The sequence below is a fragment of the Zalophus californianus genome, chromosome 10 (genome assembly GCF_009762305.2).
Source record: "Zalophus californianus isolate mZalCal1 chromosome 10, mZalCal1.pri.v2, whole genome shotgun sequence".
NCBI classification, from domain to species: domain Eukaryota; kingdom Metazoa; phylum Chordata; class Mammalia; order Carnivora; family Otariidae; genus Zalophus; species Zalophus californianus.
The window spans coordinates 295,100-317,007 of NC_045604.1; the positions used below are offsets into that span (position 1 = coordinate 295,100).

Genomic DNA, 21,908 nt, shown 5'->3' on the forward strand with positions numbered 1-21,908 from the left:
AGCAGCAGGCTTCCCGCCGAGCAGGGAGCCCGATGCAGGGCTTGATCCCAGGACCCTGGGACCGTGACCTGAGCCGAAGGCAGACGCTTAACGACTGAGACACCGAGGTGCCCCAGAAACAGATTATTTCAAATGTCTAAGGTAAGTAGTCTTTCCCAAGAGATGCCTTGAGAACTCTGACCAAAATTTTCCTTACTTGCTTTTTACTCATCTAGCCATTCTGCCTCAAAATCCAATAAAACATGGAGGAATCTTGAAAACAACATGCAAACTGAAGTAAGTCACACACAAAAGGACAAGTATTTTATGGTTCCACTTACATGAGATACCTAGAATAGGCAAATTCAGAGAGACAGAAAGTAGATTAGAGGCTACCTGTGACTGCAAGTGGAGGCAGGGCAGTGAGGAGCTATGATGTAATGGGAATAAAGAAAAAGTTCTTGGTGGCACCTGGGTGGCTCAGTCGGTAAACGTCTGCCTTTGGCTCAGGTCATGATCCCAGGGTCCTGGGATCAAGCCCCATGTCGGGCTCCTTGCTCAGCAGGGAGCCTGCTTCTCCCTCTCCTTGCCACTCCCCCTGCTTGTACTCTGTGTTAAGTAAATAAATAAAATCTCTAAAAAAAAAAAAAAATCACTAAAACATAGACTTAAAATTATACTCCAATAAAGCTGTGAACACAGGGGCACCTGGGTGGCTCAGTCAGTTAAGCGTCTGCCTTTAGCTCAGGTCATGATCTCAGGGTCCTGGGATCGAGGCCCACATACCCTACATCCGGCTTTCTGCTCAGCGGGGAGCCTGCTTCTCCCTCTCCCTCTGCCTGCCACTCTGCCTACTTGTGGTCTCTTTCTCTCTCTGTGTCAAATAAATAAAATCTTTAAAAAAAGCTGTGAAAATAATATTCAATGTAAATTTATCACACAAAAATTCTTCTCCAAAAAAGAAAAACAAAAATTCTGCAAAATAGGGGTGCCTGGCTGGCCCCGACAGTAGAGCATGTGTTGCTTAATCAATCTCAGGGTCGTGAGTTCAAGCCCCATATTCAGTGTGGAGCCTGCTTAAAATAAAAATTCTATAAAATAAGTGTTGTATTTTGCCTTTTTAAAAGATTATTTATTCATCTGAGAGAGCGAGCGAGCCCAAGAGAGCATGTGCTGGGGGAGGGAGAGCTGAGCAGGGAGCCTGACATGGGGCTGGGCTCATCCCCTGGGATCATGACCTGAGCCAAAGGCAGATGCTTAACGGACTGAGCCACCACCCAGGCGCCCCATGTGTTCTCATTTAAATCTCAACAAGTTACTAAGTGGTCTTATCCCTACATTACAGATGGGAAAATGTTAAATCAAGTATCCTAGGACTATAAAGCTTTAGACAGTGAACCTGGGATTCCTATGCAGGACTAGCTCACTTCAAAAGTCTGTTATACAGATTGATGTAGCAAAGCTGGGTAATCTTGGGAAGCAGTGTTGGGTATTCATGAATGTGCACATCCATCCATCCCCCACAAATATTAAGTATACTATATGCCAAGTTCACGGTTAGCTGGTAGGAATAAAGATGAAGAAGATTAGGTCACTTTTTTTTTTAAGATTTTATTTATTTATTTGACAGAGAGACAGAGATACAGCAAGAGAGGGAACACAAGCAGGGAGAGTGAGAGAGGGAGAAGCAGGCTTCCTGCTAAGCAGGGAGCCTGGATGCGGGGCTCGATCCCAGGACCCTGGGACCATGACCTGTGAGCCACCAGGTGCCCCTAGGTCACTGTCTTTTAACAATTTCATTCTGATAGGAGACAGATGTGCATGTAACTAAAATAAGTACCTGGATGTTCACATGAACCCATCTTCTCTGCCTTCTTATAGCCTGCTTCTTTTACTTACACTTCAATGAAGAGAACTGAATTCATCCACAGACAAAAGCTAGAAGCCTGGGAATCTTCCCTGACTTTTCCTGACTTCAATCTTGGTCACCAGGTCCTATCTGGTCCTACATTCTCTTCCTCTGAATGTGACTGTGAGACGACGCCATCCTGGCCTGTTGCTACCGGCAGCACCCTGAGACATGAGGGGAGGCAGGCAGCCGGCAGATGAAGCTGATACTGCACAGCAGCACTGACACAGGACTAGTCACAGAGCTGAGCCGCACATCAAACTGCCCCGAAGCCAGTTTCTGGGTTCCAGTTCCACAGGCCAATAATGTGTAAGCCAGTTTGAGCTAGGGTTTCTGTTACCTAAAACTGAAAAATATCTTAATGGAAAACTCAGAAGTGCCAATGTGAAATCAAAGTGGAAATATCCAATAAACAGGTGGACACATGGCAAACAAACTAAAGAGCCAGTGCTCAGGCCAGAGCCGGAGATCTATTTGAACAGAAGAGGAGGTAATGGAAGTAATGTATGGGCAGTAAGTCAAACTGCCCAGAAAAAAATAGAGTCACAAGAAAAGAGGGTCAAGCACAGAACCTTGGGCAATAGCTACATCTAAGGGTTGGTTGGTCAGAGGAAACTAAGAAATGGCCAGAGAGCCGGGGGAAAACTAGGAAGACGACATGGCAACATACAGGAGGGTTCCACGAAGAGAGTAGTTAATTATGTCCAACAAGTACTGCAGAAAAACTCCCGGCTTTAAATCTGCTGTTGACAGCTGTAAAAACAAGAATGGCCAGGTGGTAACACAGCTCTAGACCCACGCTTGTCAAGTTTTCATTCACTGTGAGAACCCCAAACCAAAATCCAGGTCTGCAGCAAAGACTTAGAGAATGCTGAGAGAGAAGAGGGTAGAGCGGTGGAGAGGATGCGCAAACTAAATTCACATCTACTGAACGCTTGCTGTTCACGAGGCAACGTACAAGGCTCTTTATATTTGCTTTCCCAATTAATTACATCAGAGGATTAACAGAAAAATTTCAGTTGTCAGTTAAGTTAGAAAACCCCAATTTTCCGGGCACCTGGGCGGCTTGGCCGGTAGAGCATGGGACTCTCGATCTTGGGGTTGTGAGTTTGAGCTCCATGCTGGGTGTCAAGCCTACTCAAAAAAGAAAAACACCAATTTTCAAAAATCATGAAATTTAAGCCTATACTTATATAAAAGCAAAACAGTACTCCTTTAAAAAAATTAAATTGAAGTTAGTTAACATATAGTGTAGTATTGGTTTCAGGAGTAGAATTCAGTGATTCATCACTTAACGTACAACACCCAGTGCCCATCACAGCAAGTGCTCTCCTCAATGCCCATCACCCATCTAGGCCATCCCCCTACCCGCCTCCCCTCTAGCAACCCTCAGTTTGTTCTCTATATTTAAGAGTCTCTTTTGGTTTGCCTCCCTGTTTGGTTTTGTTTTAAAGATTTTATTTATTTATTTGACAGAGAGACAGCGAGAGAGGGAACACAAGCAGGGGGAGTGGGAGAGGGAGAAGCAGGCTTCCCGCTGAGCAGGGAGCCCGATGTGGGGCTCCATCCCAGGACCCTGGGATCATGACCTGAGCCGAAGGCAGACACTTAACGACTGAGCCACCCAGGCGCCCCTCTGTTATCATCATATTTTTCCTTCCCTTCCCCTATGATCCTCTGTTTTGTTTCTTAAATTCCACATATGAGTGAAATCATATGTTTTTGTCTTTCTCCGACTTATTTTGCTTAGTATAATACACTCTAGTTCCATCCACGTCACTGCAAATGGCAAGATTTTATTCTTTCTGATGGCTGAGTAATATTCCATTGTATATATACCACATCTTTATCCATTCATCTGTTGATGGACATCTGAACTCTTTCCATATTTTGACTATTGAGGACACTGTTGCTCTAAACACTGGGGTGCAGGTGCCCCTTCAAATCACTGTTTGTATCCTTTGGATAAATTCCTAGTAGTGCAATTGCTGGGTTGTAGGGTAGCTCTATTTTTAACTTTTGAGGAACTTCCATATGTTTTCCACACTGGCTGCACCAGCTTGCATTCCCACCAACAGTGTAGGAGGGTTCCCCCTTCTCTGCATCCTCACCAACATCTGTTGTTTCCTGACTTGTTAGTTTTAGCCATTCTGACTGGTTTGAGGTGGTATCTCATAGTGGTTTTGATTTGTATTTCCCTGATGATGAGTTGATATTGAGCATCTTTTCACGTGTCTGTAGGCCATTTGTATGTCTTCTTTGAAAAAGTGTCTACTCATGTCTTTTGCCCATTTCTTGACTGGATTTTTTTTTGGGTGTTGAGGTTGATTAGTTCTTTATAGATCTTGGATACCAGCCCTTTATCAGATAGGTCACTTGCAAATACCTTCTTCCATTTTGTAGGTTGTCTTTTGGTTTTGTTGATTGTTTCCTTTGCTCTGCAGGAGGTTTTTTTTTTTTTTAAAGATTTTATTTATTTGACAGAGAGAGACACAGCAAGAGAGGGAACACAAGCAGGGGGAGTGGGAGAGGGAGAAGCAAGCTCCTCGCTGAGCAGGGAGCCCGATGCAGGGCTCGATCCCAGGACCCTGGGACCATGATCTGAGCCGAAGGCAGACTCTTAACGACTGAGCCACCCAGGCGCCCCTGCAGGACCTTTTTATCTTGATGAAGTCCCAACAGTTCATTTTTGCTTCTGTTTCCCTTGCCTTTAGAGACGTGTCTAGCAAGAAGGTGCTGCAGCTGAGGTCAAAGAAGTTGTTGCCTGTGTTCTCCTCTAGGATTTTGATGGATTCCTGTCTTCACATTTAGGTCTTTCACACACTTTGAATTTATTTTTGTGTTTGGTATAAGAAAGTGGTCCAGTTTCATTCTTCTGCATGTGGCTGTCCAATTTTCCCAACACCAGTTGCTGAAGAGACTGTCTTTTTTTCATTGGATATTCTTTCCTGCTTTGTTGAAGATCAGTTATTTAGCACATAAAAAATAAGTTGTTTTGGGACACCTGGCCGGCTCAGTCAGAGGAGCATGAACTCTTGATCTTGGGGCCATGCATTCGAGCCCCACATTGGGTGTGGAGCTTGTTTTTTGTTTAAGTACTTCATACATACATATTATATATAATATACACATCTGTATAAGATATATATTCATATAAATATATAAAATATATATATATATCCTTCTTATAAATTCTAATACTTTTTAAAATTTAAAGACTTTTGGGGTGTCTGGGTGGCTCAGTCTGTTAAGCCTCCAACTCTTGATTTCAGCTCAGGTCATGATCTTGGGGTCCTGGGATCAAGCCCAGCGTCAGGCTCCCCACTCAACGGGGAGTCTGCTTGTCTCCTTCCCTCTGCCCTCCCAACTCATGTGTACACTCTCTCTCTCTGAAATAAGTATATCTTAAAAAAATTTTTCTTTAAAGACTTTTTTTTTTTTTAGTAACCTCTACACCCAATGTGGGGCTCGAACTCACAACCCCGAGATCGAGTCATATTTCAGGTACCCCCAAATCCAAAGACTTTTAAATGAATATTAGTGAGCAAAAAATATTTTCATTTCTTATTGTTTCCAATATTTTTTCTGATTTCTCGCTCTCTGACCTATCTTCTAAATGGTCACAACATGGAGTTAAGGAGAATTTTACTGTACACATGAAGTACATGCTCTCTTTATTATAAAATATTTCAAGCAAGGAGATATATATAGAGGATAATAAACAAAGGTCAAATCTTAACATTTTGCTTCTATTTTATTTTTTAACTTTTTGAGGTAATTGTAGATTCATATGAAGTTTCAAGAAATCATGCAGGAAAGATTCCATGTACCCTTTACCTAGTTTCCTCCAATGGTAACACTAAACTATTATATGACACCATGACCAGGATATCAACATTGATATAATCTACAGATGTTGGGACTCCTGGGTGGCTCAGTCCATTAAGCGTCTGCCTTTGGCTCAGGTCATGATCCCAGGGTCCTGGGATTGAGCTCCACATCGGGCTCCCTGCTGTGTGGGGAGCCTGCTTCTCCCTCTCCCTTTGCTGCTCCCCTGCTTGTGCTCGCTTTTTCTCTCTCTCAAATAAATAACATCTTAAAAAAAAATCTACAGATCTTTCCCAGTTTTACTTGAATATATTTGTGCTTCTTTAGTTATGTACAACGTTATCACATTTGTAGGTGCATGTATCCACCATAGTCATGATAGAGAACAGTTCCGCCACCTCAAGGATCCCTCATGTTGCCCTTTTATAAACAAATCCACCCTCTTACTGTCCTCCCCAAAACTACATCCCAAACCCTGGTGATCACCAATCTGTTTTCCGTATCTAAAATTTTATCTTTCTTTCTTTCTTTAAAGATTCTATTTATTTATTTGACAGAGAGAGAGAGACAGTGAGAAAGGGAACACAAGCAGGGGGAGTGGCAGAGGGAGAAGCAGGCTTCCCGCGGAGCAGCAAGCCCAACACGGGGCTCGAATCAGGACCTGAGCCGAAGGCAGACGCTTAACGACTAGGCCACCCAGGCGCCCCCCCGTTTTTTAAAAAGATTTGAGAGAGAGAGAGAGAGAGAGAGAGAGAGAGAGAGAGAGAGAGACAGCGTGAGAGACAGCATGAGCAGGAGGGGCGGAAGGACAGGGAGAGAGAGAATCCCAAGCAGACCCCACACTGAGTGCAGAGCCTGATGCAGGGTTTGATCCCAGGACCCCCAGATCATGACCTGTGCCAAAACCAAGAGTGAGATGCTTAACTGACTGAGCCACCCAGGCAACCCTGGGGTTGGCTTTTTTAAAATGGCTTTTAGAATTCTCTTGAGATTCATCCAAATTGTTGCATGTACTAATAGTCTGTTCCTTTATACTGCCAACTAGTAGTCCATGGAATGAATGTACCCTATTTATTCCATTGCTGAAGGACAACTGAGTTGTTTCTAGTTTTAGGGTTTTTTTTGCCATGACAAATAAAGCTGCTATGGATGTTTACATATAAGTTTCTACAGAAACTTAAGTTTTCATTTCTCTGGGATAAATGCTTAAGAGTGTGAATGCTGGGTAATACAGCCAATTAATGAATTAATGTTTAGTTTTTTTTTTTAAGATTTATTTATTTATTTATTTGAAAGAGAGAGAGAGCACATGAGACGGGAGAGGGTCAGAGGCAGAAGGAGACTCCCCGCTGAGCAGGGAGCCCAATGCGGGACTCGATCCTGGCACTCCAGGATCATGACCTGAGCTGAAGGCAGTCGCTTAACCGACTGAGCCACCCAGGCGCCCTAATGTTTAGTTTTATAAGAAACCGCCAATCTGTTTTCCAGTGTAGTTGTACCATCATCTAATCCCATAGCAATGTTTGAGAAATCCAGTTTCTTCATCTCCTCACTGGCATTTGTTGGTGTCATTATTTTTAATTTAAGCCATTCTGAGAGGTGTGTAGTGATATTTCACTATAGTTTTCATTTGCATTTCCCTAATGGCTAGTGATGTTGAATATCTTTCTATGTGTTTATTTGCCATCTGTAAATCCTCTTTTGTGAAAACCCTCTGTTCATGTCTTCTGGCCATGTTCTAACTGGATTGTTTTTACTGTTTAGTTTTGAGAGTTCTTCACACATTTAGACCCCAGTCATCTGTCATATATGTTGCTTCGTAACTTATTTTCAGTGAAACTAAACACTACAGATACAGTCAAAGCACCCCAAACTATTCCCCGTCTACCTCCTGCCCCTTTCCCCAGAGAAAGGCACTGTTAGGATGGATTTGTTATCATTTCCATGCATACTGTTATTAAGCTTATTGCATATATTTTAAATAATATATAGCATAGTTTGTATTTTTTTATGAATTATAGTTTAAAAGTGGCTCTTGTACATACCCTCTTCCATTTGCCTTTCAATGTTCATTTTTTAATATTTAAAATTTATCCAAGTAAATGTATGAAGCTCGAGGTCATTTAACTGCTGTGCAGAACTCTACTGCAAAAAGACCCAATTTAGTAATCCATCCTCCAGTTCAACATTAAGCATCAATTTGTTGATGTGTAACGCTTCCAAGTCTACTTCTGGCCAAGATGGTATTACCCTCCCACCTGAAATGACACCCCCCAGACAAAAATACATGAAATGAGGTTTTCAAGACACTGGACACCAGGCAACAAAGGCAGTGATCCCACAGGAACAGGAAACAGACAAGGTAAGCTCGACACCTGCCCTCATTTGTTGTCCTGAGAGAATTTCTAGGACAACGTGTGGGCAGGGGCATTGAGGCAGAGCCAGGCCGACTTGTGAGCGGAGAGATGGAGAGGAAGTACAGTGAAAGGACAGAGTACCAGAGAGATGAAAAAGGCAGAGAGGTACCTGTCACAAAAAACAGAGTAAGTTGTTGAGGGGCCGGCAGAGAAACTGGAATCTTCACACACTGCTGCTGGGAATGGAAAATGGTACAATCAGTGCGGAAAAGAGCCTGGCAGTTCCTCACAAAGTTAAACACAGTTACTATACGACCCACCGATTCCACTGTTAGACATACACCACAGAGAACAGAAAACATTATTTCCACACAAAAATTTATACACCAGGAGCGCCTGGGTGGCTCAGCCGTTAAGCGTCTGCCTTCGGCTCAGGCCATGATCCCAGGGTCCTGGGATCGAGCCCCGCATCGGGCTCCCTGCTCCGTGGGGAGCCTGCTTCTCCCTCTCCCACTCCCCCTGCTTGTGTTCCCTCTCTCGCTATCTCTCTGTCAAATAAATAAATAAAATCTTTAAAAAAATTTAAAAAACCCACATTTATTTAAAAAAAAAAACTGTACACCAATGTTCACCACAGCATTATTCCTAACAGCCAAAAAGTGGAAACAACCCAAATGTCCTTCAACTGATGAATCAACAAAATGTCGTGTATCTGTACAACGGAATATTATATGGTCACAAAAAGGAATGAAGTACTGACAAGAATTACAACACAGATGAACCTTAAAAACATTACCTCAGTGAAGGAAGTTAGTCACAAAAGGCCATCTATTGTATGATTCTACTTATGTGAAAAGTCCAGAATAGGCAAGTCAATGGAAACAGAAAGTAGACTATTGGTTGCCTAGAGCTGAATAGGAGATCAAAACGAGAATGTCTGCTGATAGGTCAGAGGTTTCTTTCTTTTTTTTTTTTAAGATTTTTTATTTATTTATTTGAGAGAGAGAGTGAGCATGAGTGGGGGCAGGGGGAAAGGGAGAAGAAGCAGACTTCCTGCTGAGCAGAGCCCAACACAGGGCTCGATTTCAGGACCCAGAGATCATGACCTGAGCCGAAGGCAGATGCTTAACCATCTGAGCCACAAGGCACCCCAGAGGTTTCTTTTTAGGGTGATGAAAATGTTCTAATCTTAGAGTGTGGGGATAGTTGCACAACTCTGTGAATATACTAAAACCATTAAACTGTACACTTTTTTTTTTAAGATTTATGTGACAGAGAGAGACACAGCGAGAGAGGGAACAGCAGACTCCCCGTGGAGCAGGGAGCCCAATGTGGGGCTTGATCCCAGGACCCCGGAATCATGACCCAAGCCGAAGGCAGATGCTTAATGACTGAGCCACCCAGGTGCCCCAAACTGTACACTCTTAATAGGTGAATTTTGTGGTATGTAAAATATATCTCAATAAAGATGTTAAAACACACTGGATGATATTGACAGCAGATTAGTTATTACAGAAAAAAAAAGAATAAAGAACCAGAAGACCTAGTAATAAAAGTTACCTCAAATCAAAGATAGAATAAGTAAGAAGAACATGAGGGGGCTGGGGGATTTTTTTTTTTAAAGAGAATAATTTTTTAAAGATTTTATTAATTTATTTGATACAGAGAGAGAGAGAGCACAAGCAGGGGGAGTGGGAGAGGGAGAAGCAGGCTCCCCCACAGAGCAGGGAGCTCAAAGAGAGGAGATGGGAGTGGACAGGAAAAAAAGTATGAATAAATAATGACCAAAAGTGAATAAACAATGAAAACTATAAACCTACAAATCCAAGAATCTCGATAAACCCCAAGTACAAGGAACATGAAGAAAACTATACTAAGGGACATAATTAAATTGCTTAGAACTGCTACAAAAACTTAAAAGTAGCTAGGATTGGGCAAGGGGAAGACAGATTATGTAAAAATAAGGATAATACCAGATTTGTTGTTGGAAACAAGGCAGAAGACAGAAAGTGGATGAAAAAACCTGACAACCTAAAATACCATACCCCCCCAAAAATATCTTTTAATAACAAGGGCACCCAGCTGGCTCAGTCAGTAGAGCATATGACTTGATCTTGGGGTCATGAGTTCAAAGCCCCACGTTGGGGGAGTAGACTGTACTTAAATTTTAAAAAAATCTTAAAAAAAAGTCTTTTAAGGGGCACCTGGGTGGCTCAGGTCATGATCCCAGGGTCCTGGGATTGAGCCTCACCTCGGGCTCCCTGCTCCACGGGAAGCCTGCTTCTCCCTCTGCCACTCCCCCTGCTTGTGTTCCCTCTCTCACTGTGTCTCTGTCAAATAAATAAATAAAATCTTAAAAAAAAATAAAAAATAAAATTTATTTTTTCCCAAGTAGACTTTAAAAAAAAATTTTTTTTTTCTAAGTAGGCTCCCCACCCAGTGGAGCCCAATGTGGGGTTTGACTCACAACCCTGAGATCAAGGTCTGAGCTGAGATCAAGAGCCAGACACTTACCTGAGTCACCCAGGTGTGCCTATATCTTCTTTTTTTAAATTTACTTGTATCTTAAAAGTTCCTCTAATTATGGCCTCAAAGCTTATTTTGTCTGTTATTAATATGAGGACATCAACTTTCTGGTTATAATTACCTGGAACATCTTTTTCCATTCTTAATTTTTTTTTTTTTTTTTTTTTAACTTCTGTGCCTTTTTTTTTTAACTTCTGTGCCTTTTTTTTTTCTTCAAGATTTTATTTATTTGAGAGAGAAAGACAGCCAGAGAGGGAACACAAGCACGGGGAGTGGGAGAGGGAGAAGCAGGCTTCCTGCGGAGCAGGGAGCCCGATGCGGGGCTCGATCCCAGGACCCTGGGACCGTGACCTGAGCCGAAGGCAGATGAGCCCCTTCTCTGCCTGTTTGATGGTATTTACCTGAGTTTGTTCCATTCAACCTGATGACGTTTCTTCGGCTAGTTTAGTCATGTACACTTACTGTCATGGTTACTCATATATTTAGTTTTATTTCTACCATCTTCATTTTACTATCTTGCTTGTTCTGTGCTTCTCTTTTGGTCTTTTATGCCTTGTTTTGACTGGACTGACTTAAATTTTTATTCATTTCCTCTATTTTATTTCAGTCCGTTTTGTTTTTTAGCTTCTATCAAGTTAGTCATTTTTAAAAACTACTTTATTTATTTATTTGAGCGTGAGAGAGCGCACACACGAGCATGTGTGGGGCAGGGGCAGAGGAAGAGCAAGAGCATCTCAAGCAGACTGTGCGCTGAGCGTGGAGCCTGACGCAGGGCTCGATCTCACAACCCTGAGACCATGATCTGAGCCGAAATCAAGAGTGGGACACTTAACCAACTGAGCCACCCAGGTGTCCCTCAAATTAGTCATTATTAGTGTGCTATATATAGTGAAAGCTACCTTGGATATACCCACAAATTTCTTTTTGTCCTGCCTATCTTAGGGGATTCAACTTCTTCTCTCCTGATACATACTCCCTTTTTTTTTTTTTTTAAATTTATTTGACAGAGACAGAGACAGCACAAGCAGGGGGAGTGGCAGGCAGAGGGGGAGGGAGAAGCAGACTCCTCGCTGAGCAGGGAGCCCGATACAGGCTCGATCCCGGGACCCTGGGATCATGACCTGAGCCGAAGGCAGCCGCTTAACCAACTGAGCCACCCAGGTGCCCCATGATATATACCCTTTTTATTAGTTCTTTTAGAACACCTAACTGCTAGCAATGTCCACAACAGTCAAACTATGGAAAGACCCCAGATGTCCACTGACAGACGAATGGATAAAGAAAATGTGGTGTGTGTGTGTATACACACACACACACACACACACACACACACAATGGAATACTACTCAGCCATCAAAAAAATGAAATCTTGCCATTTGCAATGACATGGATGGAACTGGAGGGTTTTATGCTAAGTGAAATAAGTCAGAGAAAGACAATTATCATATGATCTCATTGATATGTGGAATCTAAGAAACAAAACAGATGATCATAGGGGAAGAGAGGAAAAAATAAAACAAGACAAAATCAGAGATGTAGACAAACCATAAGAGACTCATAATCATAGGAAACAAACTGAGGGTTGCTGGAGGGGAGGAGGGTGGGGGGATGGGGTAACTGGGTGATGGACATGAAGGAGGGCACGTGATGTATTATATAAGACTGATGAATCATAGACTTGTAGCTCTGAAACCAATAATACATTATATGTTAACTGAATTTAAAAAAAATTAAAAATTTTAAAAAAGAATATCTAACTGCTAAACACATTTAAGTGCCCCTGAAAATGTTTACTTCGTCCTCACTCTAGAATGAGCATAGACTTCTAATTCACTTATCTTTTCTCTGTGCTTTGAAAATATTACTTTCCTGGCATTTTCTTGTTGTTGAGAAGTTTGACTGAAGTCTAATTTTCATTCCCTTGTGGTGATGTTTTTTCCTCGCTGGTTGCTTTCATAAGTTCTTTGTCTTTGATATTTTACAAGACTCAGTATCACTAATGTGTATCTAATGTGTTTAGTTGTTTTCTTTAAGATTTTATTTATTGGGGCACTTGGGTGGCTCAGTTGTTAAGCATCTGCCTTCGGCTCAGGTCACCGTCCCAGGGTCCTGGGATAGAGCCCCGCATCAGGCTCCCTGCTCAGCAGGAAGCCTGCTTCTCCCTCTCCCACTCCCCCTGCTTGTGTTCCCTCTCTCTCTATCAAATAGATAAAACCTTAAAATATTTTATTTATTTATTTATTTGACAGAGACAGAGAGAGCACAAGCAGAGGGAGAGGCAGAAGCAGACTCCCCACCGAGCTGGGAGCCCGATGTGGGACCTGATCCCAGGACCCTGGGATCATGACCTGAGCCGAAGGCAGACGCTTAACCAACTCAGCCACCCAGGAGCCCCACATCTTCTGAGTTTTTAATTTCACTGATCTACCGCAGAACACATCAACTTTGGATACACATTAGAATCATCTGAGGAACTGTAAAACACAAACAAAAACAAAAACAAAAACCAAACTGATACCAGGTCCCACTTACTGCTAAACATTCTGATTTAATTGGTCTGTCACAGGATTCAAGCATCTGTACTTTAACAAATGCCCTAGTTGTTTGCATTATTCAGCCAGTGTTGAGAATCATTCCATCTTCATACCAACTTGATGTACTAGTTCCACCTTGGGAAAATTTTCCCATGACTTTTTTTTTTTTTAAAGATTTTATTTATTTATTTGACACAGAGAGACACAGAGAGAGAGGGAACACAAGCAGGGGGAGTGGGGAGAGGGAGAAGCAGGCTTCCCGCTGAGCAGGGAGCCCGATGCAGGGCTTGATCCCAGGACCCTGGGACCATGACCTGAGCCGAAGGCAGACACTTAACGACTCAGCCACCCAGGCGCCCTCTCCTGAACTTTTTTTTTTAAATCAATCCTCATTTTACTTGAACTTTCAGCAGTATTTAACCAAATCAGTATTCCTTCCTTTTTATTTTTATTTTTTTGAGAGAGAGGGAGCACACACAAGTTGGGGGGGCGGTGTGCAGAGCAAGAAAATCTCAAGCAGATTCCATGACCAGCACAGAACCTGACACAAGGCTCAATCTCACAACCCTGAGATCACGACCTGAGCCAAACCAAGCCAACTAAAGCCACCCAGACACTCCCAATATTCCTTTTTTTTTTTTTTAAAGATTTTATTTATTTATTTGAGAGAGAATGAGAGAGAGAGAGAGCATGAGAGGGGGGAGGGTCAGAGGGAGAAGCAGACTCCCCGCTGAGCAGGGAGCCCGATGTGGGACTCGATCCCGGGACTCCAGGATCATGACCTGAGCCGAAGGCAGTCGCTTAACCGACTGAGCCACCCAGGTGCCCTATTCCTTCCTTCTTAAGTGCTTTCTACACTTGGCCTTCAGGACTTCATGTATCTGGGTTCTCATCCTATATTCAGGACCAGTTATACTTGCCCCCCCTTTTTTGATATAGTTCACATATAGCTGTTTCAGATATACATAATAATGACCTTTCATTTGTACATGTTGTGAAATAATGACCACAATAAGTCTTACTATCCATCACCATACAGTTAAATTTTTTCTTGTGATGAGAACTTTTAAGATCCACTCGCTTAGGGGCTCCTGGGCAGCTCAGCTGGTTAAATGTCTGCCTTCTGCTCAGGTCATGATCTCAGGGTCCTGGGTTTGAGCTCCACGTCCAGCTCCCTGCTCAGCCTGGAGCCTGCTTCTCCCTCTGACTTCCGCTCCCCCTGCATGTGCTCTCTCTCTCTCTGGCAAATAAATAAAATCCTGAAAAAAAAAATCCACTCACTTAGCAACTTCCAAATATGTAATACAGTATTTTTTTTTTTAAGATTTTATTTATTTGCCAGAGAGAGAGAGGGAGGGAGAGTACAAGCAGGGGGAGTTGCAGGCAGAGGGAGAAGCAGGCTCCTCACTGAGCAAGGAGCCCGACGTGGGACTCGATCCCAGGACCCTGAGATCATGACCTGAGCCGAAGGCAGATGCTCAACTATCTGAGCCACCCAGGCGCCCCTATAATACAGTATTGTTAGCTATGGTCACACCATGCTATACACTGCATCTCCATGATTAAAAAGCATCTCTATAATTTATTTATTTTGTAACTAGAAGTTTGTACCTTTTGAGCAGCTTCACCCATTTCATCCACCCACCCCAAGCAACCATTAATCTGTTCTTTGTGAGTTTTTTGTTTTTAGATTCCACATATAAGTGAGATGGTACTTTTCTCTGTCTCACTTATCTGACAATAATGCTCCAAGATCCATCCATGTTGTTGAAAAAGGCAAGATTTCCTTCCTTTTTATGACTAATATTCCACATTTATATTTGGTGGTCTGTTTTCCACCCACTAAAATGTTAAGCTCCTTGGGAGGTTTTTGTTTTTTTTGCTTTTTTTCTATTTTACTCAGTGCCTGGCCTGCTAAACAGAAGACCATATTCTACAGTTTTAGATACTCTATTTGGTTCTTTTTTCAAATCTGTCTCCCCCAAATTATTTTTTCTATTCTTTCAAAATCTTTGTACTTTAATAGTTTAAATATACTTATTTTATAAGCTGTAATCAAGAGATTTATTATCTGAAGTTTCAGTTCCTACTGATTTTTATAACAGCGACTCTTATTAATGGTAAATGAATTGTTTCTTGTGCTTTTTGTCATTTTTTATTGTGAGCCTTGTTTTCACTGGGACTTTATCTGTAGGAATCCTGTGTGATTTGGATTGTGGACCTGTTCCTCCAGAGTAGTTTTTTATATGCTTCTGCCAGTTACCCCGAGGGAATAAAGGGTTCTGAATAATTTTTTATATTTATTTCTCAGCTTGGGGATCTCCAGATGAAAATAATTTAAAGCTATATGAGTGCAGGCCCATACTTAAATTTTCAGGGCATATTCCCACCCATCCCTAATCAGAACCCAGAGTGTGACAGAAGTTTCCTTGTTTCTCTGAACTAGGGAATGGGATTTTTTTATTAAGGTCATCTCTTTGCCCTGAGAGCAGGAGCCTCTAAGGCTCCAGGCCTTACAAGGGGATTCTCATCTCTAACTCTGCTCCAGGCCTAATGCTTTGTCTCTGGACCCCAAGCATTAGAGCATTAAAAAAGCATTAAAAAGCAAGTCTTCTGGTTACTGAGACTAGAAAAGCCCCCAAAACTGTGACGGCATTAAGTCCATACACACTGCTCATTCTCAGTTCCCCTTTCATTTGTTGCCCCTGAGGATTTTCCTTATTTCTTTCAGGCTTAGCTATGCATTTAAAAGGAAGTTTGTTTAAAAAAAAAAAAAAAGTCTGTTACACTTCATCCAGTATTACTAGGTGTTTCATAATGGAATTACAAAGGATTTTAAGGTTATATGGTCTGCCATACTCCAGCGTAAAAAATGACAATCTGAAAGTGTAAATTTTATATTTATAGTAACTACTTTAGTATCTTTTCAGAGCAGACAGGCCTCCCAGCTTCAATAAACAAAATAACTCCACAGACTGCTAAGTGCAAAGGGAAAAACATACTTTCACAATGGAGAGATCTTGCTGTCACCTTAACCCAGGGATCAAATTTGGCAGTGCAAACAGTGAGACTATCAGATATGATATGCCTCCTGCTATGATACAGTATGAAGTACACAGTATCCCCCGTGAAGTATTTTTGCCAAAAACATGTAACCTTCACAATGAAGTCCACTTTACAAGAAATACAGAGAATCAGAAAGCAAGCTAAATGATACCACATTGGAAACAATATGACAAATACAAAATGCAGAAGATGTTACAGGGAGAGACTGGTCTCTTCAAAAGTTATGAAAAAAAGGTATTGTGGTTGTACAGGAAATTGTTTTTATTTTTTTGAAGAAGCAACTGTATACGTTTTCTATGGTTGTTGTAAGAAATTATTACAAAATCGGTGGCTTAAATAGTGCAAATTTACTATCCTATAGTCTGGAAGTCAGAAGTTTGAAATGGGTCTTGCTGGGCTAACTTCAGAGCATCGGCAGGTAGGTCTTCTACATTCCTTCTGGAGTCTCACCTCTTCTAAGCTAGATACTGCTTTCCCTGGCTCATGGCCATTTCTCCATCTTCAAAGTCGTCAATGACGCCCCCCCCCCCCAAGCTGTCATCTTTCTCTCTTCTGCGTTTTTCCATGTTAAGGACTCTTGTAATTACACTGGGCCCACCTGGATAGTACAGACTACCATCCTTATTTTAAGGTCAGCTGATTAGCAACCTTAATTCCCCTTAGCCAGGAAAGTGGGAAATATTTACAGGTTCTAGTAATTAGAAAGTGGCTATCTTGGGGGGAGGGGCATTATTCTGCCTAACAGCAAATCTTAAGTATCTAGAAGTAAAGTCTAAAGCTTACTTTGAAATGGTTCAGAAAAGCTATGCATATGCTACATACCAATGAGGCAAATATGGCAAAATGTATTGTTAACTGAAGATGATAGTTACATAAGCTGTTCATTGTTCTATTCTTTATGTTTTTATATATATTTAAACATTTTCAATTTTCTTAAAAATTGAAAAGTTTTTAGATTGTTTTAACTGAAAGGGGGGGCGAACAGAACAGACTCCCTATTTCAAAAGGAGGCCTTTCATTTGACCACAGAGAACAGGAAAGCAATGCGGCAGAACACACACTGTGACACTGCACCGAGCAGCAGTATGAAGGTGAAGCGTGGGCAGCCCTCCTGAACTATGGATACGGTTACTGTTGGGCTTGTGTGAGGTAACTCTGCCCCCGCTCCTTGGCACAGAGCCACTAAAAGTCTTATAATTTCCTAAGTGATAAGAACACTAGGAGCATCTTTTGTTCTAATGAGGTGCATCTGGGTGGGTGCTTGGATGGCTCCCAGGTGGGGGCTGGTCACCAGTAAGACTAAGGCCTGATTAGAAGCTTGAAACTTTCACTCTCCATCCCCATCCTCCAGACAGGGGAGAAGGGCTGGAAATGGAGTTAATGATTCGTCAAGCCTATGTGACGAAGCTCCCGTAAAACCAAAAAAATATGGGGTGCAGGAGCTTCCAGCTTGGTGGACAGTTAGAGGTACTGGGAGAGGGGCGTGCCCAGACAGAGCATGAAATCTAAGGGCGTGCCCTTAGATTCTATGAAATACAGTATTTATGCAGTGCCTACTACTTATTATTAGCATTATTCTAGGCACTGAGGAGACAATGTTGAACAGAGTCTTTATCCTCCTGGGCTTAACATTCCAGTGGGAAAGAGAAAACAGTAAATAAATAAAACATACATATGTAAAGTAGGGATAAGTACCTCTAAAAAGGTTAAGCATGAAAATGGGTTAGAGAGTGTATCAAATGGGGCAGGGGGGACTATTCTTAAAGCAGTCAGGAAAGTTCTATCTCCTGAATTGAGTGAGGAAGTGAGGTTTGCATGTATCTGAGAGAGAATGTAACGAGTACAGGAAACAGCAAGAATGCTGCTTGAGACAGGTGCTTAATATGTGCAACAAACAGTTAAAAAAAAAAAGTGTAGATGAAATGCCATATCCAAGATGGAGAGCAGTAGGAAATGAGGTAGGAGAGGTAAATCTAGGGACCAAATCAGGTATGGCCTTGAATCAGGAGTATCAGTTAGGATATACAACCGAAAGAATGAACAAGAGGGATGCCTGGGTGGCTCAGTCGATTAAGCCTCTGCCTTCAGCTCACGTCAGGATCTCAGGGTACTGGGATTGAGTCCTGCATGGGGCTCCCTGCTCATCGGGGAGCCTCCTTCTCCCTCTGCTGCTCCCCCTGCTTGTGCCCTCTCTGGCAAATAAATAAATAAAATCTTAAAAAAAAGAGAGACAGAGAAAGGAACAAGAGAAATACCGATGCACTGGATATGAAATAGAAAAAGAATAGTCAAGGAGGACTCCAGATCTTTTATCTCTACAAGTGAGTGAATGATGATGTCTTCCATGAAAATGGTGAATAATGGGATGTCTGGAGTGAAAAATGAAAAGTGTAGCTCTCTAACACGGTAAGCCTGAAATGGCTAGGACACAAGCTCGAGCTACGAGGAAATGTTTAGGGTGAAGATGCAAGTTCAGGAGCCCTAAACATACAAACAGAGCGTGAAGTCATGGGGGTAAAACAAAATCATTCAGAAAAACTGAGAGCAAACAGAGAAGAGTCCAACATTTACGAACTGAGAACACCACCTAGCAAGTAAGCTGGGAAGTGGTCTGTGCGGTAGGAAGGAAGCCAGGAGCAGGTGCCCTGGAAGCCGAGTGCCTTCCCCACAGTATCTCTATAAAGATTTAAATATCTCCAGAGTCTCTCCATTCTTTTAACTTTCCTGCCACACTTCAGAATACCATCTTTTCTCTCCTAATCTCCAGCAAATACCTTCCATGACCTTGTGGCATCAGCACGTAGGACTCCCCTGCCCCTACCCATTCATCTTTCAGAGAGCCAGTGAAGTGATCGCAAAAAAAGAAAGAAAAAGTGTAATCTTACCATCTCAGACTTAGTATCAAAGACTTCCCACTACCTACAACAGCAGCACATAGGTCCTTACATCATTTGGTCCCAATTTACCTTTACAACCTTATCTTCTGCCACTCCTATCCCTAAGTATTTTATGGGCCAGGCCTATCTACATATTCTCTCACGCTTCCAAGTTTAACTGTGTGATATTTTCTTAGGAAATCTTTCAACTCTTAGTTTAATACTATACAAAGACATTTCTTTTATGAATAGGGTGACTAGTTTGCATGGAACAGTACCAGTTTATACCCACTGTCCCCTCATAATGATAAAATGCATCCCTTTTCCTTTTAAAAAATTTTATTTATTTAACTGACACAGAGAGAGAGAGACAGCTAGAGAAAGAACACAAGCAGGAGGAGTGGGAGAAGGAGAAACAGACTTCCCGCCAAGCAGGGAGCCCGATGCGGGGCTCGATCCCAGGACCCTGGGATCATGACCTGAGCTGAAGGCAGCCGCTTAACCAACTGAGCCACCCAGGTGCCCCTTCCCTTTTCCTTTTGATAGTGTCTCAGTTTAGAGGGTAAATTTAGATGGTCACTCATCTATGAAAGCTTCCCCGTTCTCCCAGGCAGTATTTTTCTTCCTCAGTGTTCCCAAAACATTTTGAACACCTCACTACCTGTCTCATTACTAAATTACTTGTCCATTTCCCTTAAAAAATTGTGCGATCCCAGAGGTCAGGAACCATACGTATTATTCATTTACTTATCTCTTGCACCTAACCTATACCTAATAGGCACTCAAAAATTATTTTGTTGAATGAATTCCTGGCTTCAAGGATCTCTCTCACTTGCAAGCACTCTAAGAGAAGCCAGGTAGAGAAGAGGGAAAGAAAGGGTGTGGGGGTGAACAGCAAGCCCAAGACTAGAAGCCAGTTGAGAGAAGGGGTAATATGCTCCAGGATTAACAGGAAAGGATCCTACAAGGAATACAGAAACTTTCACTCAAAAGGGTGCCTGACTCCAAAATGTTTCCAATCTATTAGAGAAGTATCTTACTTGCCTTGAAAAATTCTTATTTTGGAATTATTACAAAGAAACATCACCATGTTATACATTTTAAAAAATGTAAGCATGCTACTGGAGTCCACAGCAAGATTGCTCAAGTCTAGGAAATTTTTATGGATTTGGAATTTAATCAGTTATGCATATTGCTTACCTTAAAAGTGGCAAATACATAACTGAATAGTAAGCTCCCTGCCCTATCTCTCTACATCCCCGGCTGCTGACAAACTCCCTGCTCAATGACATATTCGATAAATGTTTGTGATGATTAATGTAACTTACACTAGTTTTTTAAGTTTGCAATGTACTTTTTTTTTTTTTGATTTATTTGAGAGAGAGAATGAGAGAGAGAGCACATGAGAGGGGGAGGGTCAGAGGGAGAAGCAGACTCCCCGCCGAGCAGGGAGCCCGACACGGGACTCGATCCCGGGACTCCAGGATTATGACCTGAGCCGAAGGCAGTCGCTTAACCAACTGAGCCACCCAGGCGCCCATGTAATGTACTTTTTAAAAAGATATTTAAGATTTTATTTACTTACTTGAGAGAGAGAGAGAGAGAAACAGACTCCCCTCTGAGCAGGGAGCCCGATGTGGGGCTCGATCCCAGGACTCCGAGATCATGACCTGAGCTGAAGGCAGACGCTTCACCGACTGAGCCCCCCGGGTGTCCTATCTGAGAGAGAGCACGCACATGTGCAGATGGCACAAGCAGGGGGAGGGGCAGAGGGGGAAGAGAGTCTCAAGCAGACTCTGCACTGAGCACAGAGCCCAGCATGGGGCTCGATCTCATGACCCTGAATTCATGACCCGAGCCAAAACCAAGAGTCAGACACTCAACCGACTGAGCCACCCAGGTGCCCCAGTTTGCAATGTACTTTTTACATACATTACATTTTATATGACCCTCCCAACATTCCTATAAGATAGGCAAAGTAGTAAAACTGTCTCAATTTCATAGATGAAGAAATCAGACTTCCTGGGAATTGCAGAAGAGACAAGCTGTTTCCAGCTTGCCAATTTCAACACAAACTCATTTTCATTTCTGAAGAACAACACTATTAGAAGTGTGATCCATGGACTGGTGCTGGCCTGTGAACTGTTAGTTACCACTCTGCAACAAGATAACCATCAGTTGAGAGTTAAGAATTTACAGACTTTCATGTTAATTTGACAGTCATTTTTTGACTGTTGAATCTAATAATAATATACTGGGCTTGCATTCTTGCAGACCTCTTCTTCCCCCCCCAAAGATTTTATTTATTTATTTGACAGAGAGAGAGAGAGAGAGAGAGAGAGATAGCAACAGAGAGAACACAAGCAGGGGGAGTGAGAGAGGCAGGCTTCCCACTGAGCAGGGAGCCCAATGCGGGGCCCGATCCCAGGACCCTGGGACCATGACCTGAGCTGAAGGCAGACGCTTAACAACTGAGCCACCCAGGCGCCCCTCTTGTATACCTTTTATCTTCCTTTTCTAGTAATTCATTTCACTGTATTGGTTCCCACTGTATAGAAAACAAAATACCGATCCTTTCCCACAGAAGGTTTGGAGAAATATGTCTATAGAAAACAATGAAGACCGAGGTGTGTGTGACCCATGCACAGCACCCAAGACATGTTTCGTTTTGTCATTTTTCTTTGACTTTAAATCAGTGTTTCTCTAAGTATTGTTTTAGACTACCTACACCAGAATTAATATAGACATTTGTTTAAAATGCATTTTTGCAGGCCCATTTCAAAGTAACAAACTGGGATTCCTTAAGCAAAGGATCTGCATTTTATGTTTTCCT

The 21,908-nt window shown here is 42.2% G+C and overlaps 1 protein-coding gene across 8 annotated transcripts in view; it reads right to left on the reverse strand.

The window, feature by feature from the left end:
• GATAD2B (GATA zinc finger domain containing 2B) overlaps positions 1-21,908 on the reverse strand; it is a 90,190-nt gene that overhangs the window by 20,547 nt on the left and 47,735 nt on the right. For 2 of the 8 annotated variants that reach the window (XM_027609847.2, XM_027609846.2), the window contains one exon: positions 8,243-8,306. The exons of the other annotated variants lie outside the window; for them this stretch is intronic. Coding sequence is in view for 1 of the 2 variants with exons in the window: in XM_027609846.2 (XP_027465647.1) it covers positions 8,243-8,306 (64 nt within the window). In the remaining variant the exon portion in view is untranslated. The remainder of the gene's footprint in view (positions 1-8,242; positions 8,307-21,908) is intronic. 8 annotated transcript variants of the gene reach the window in all.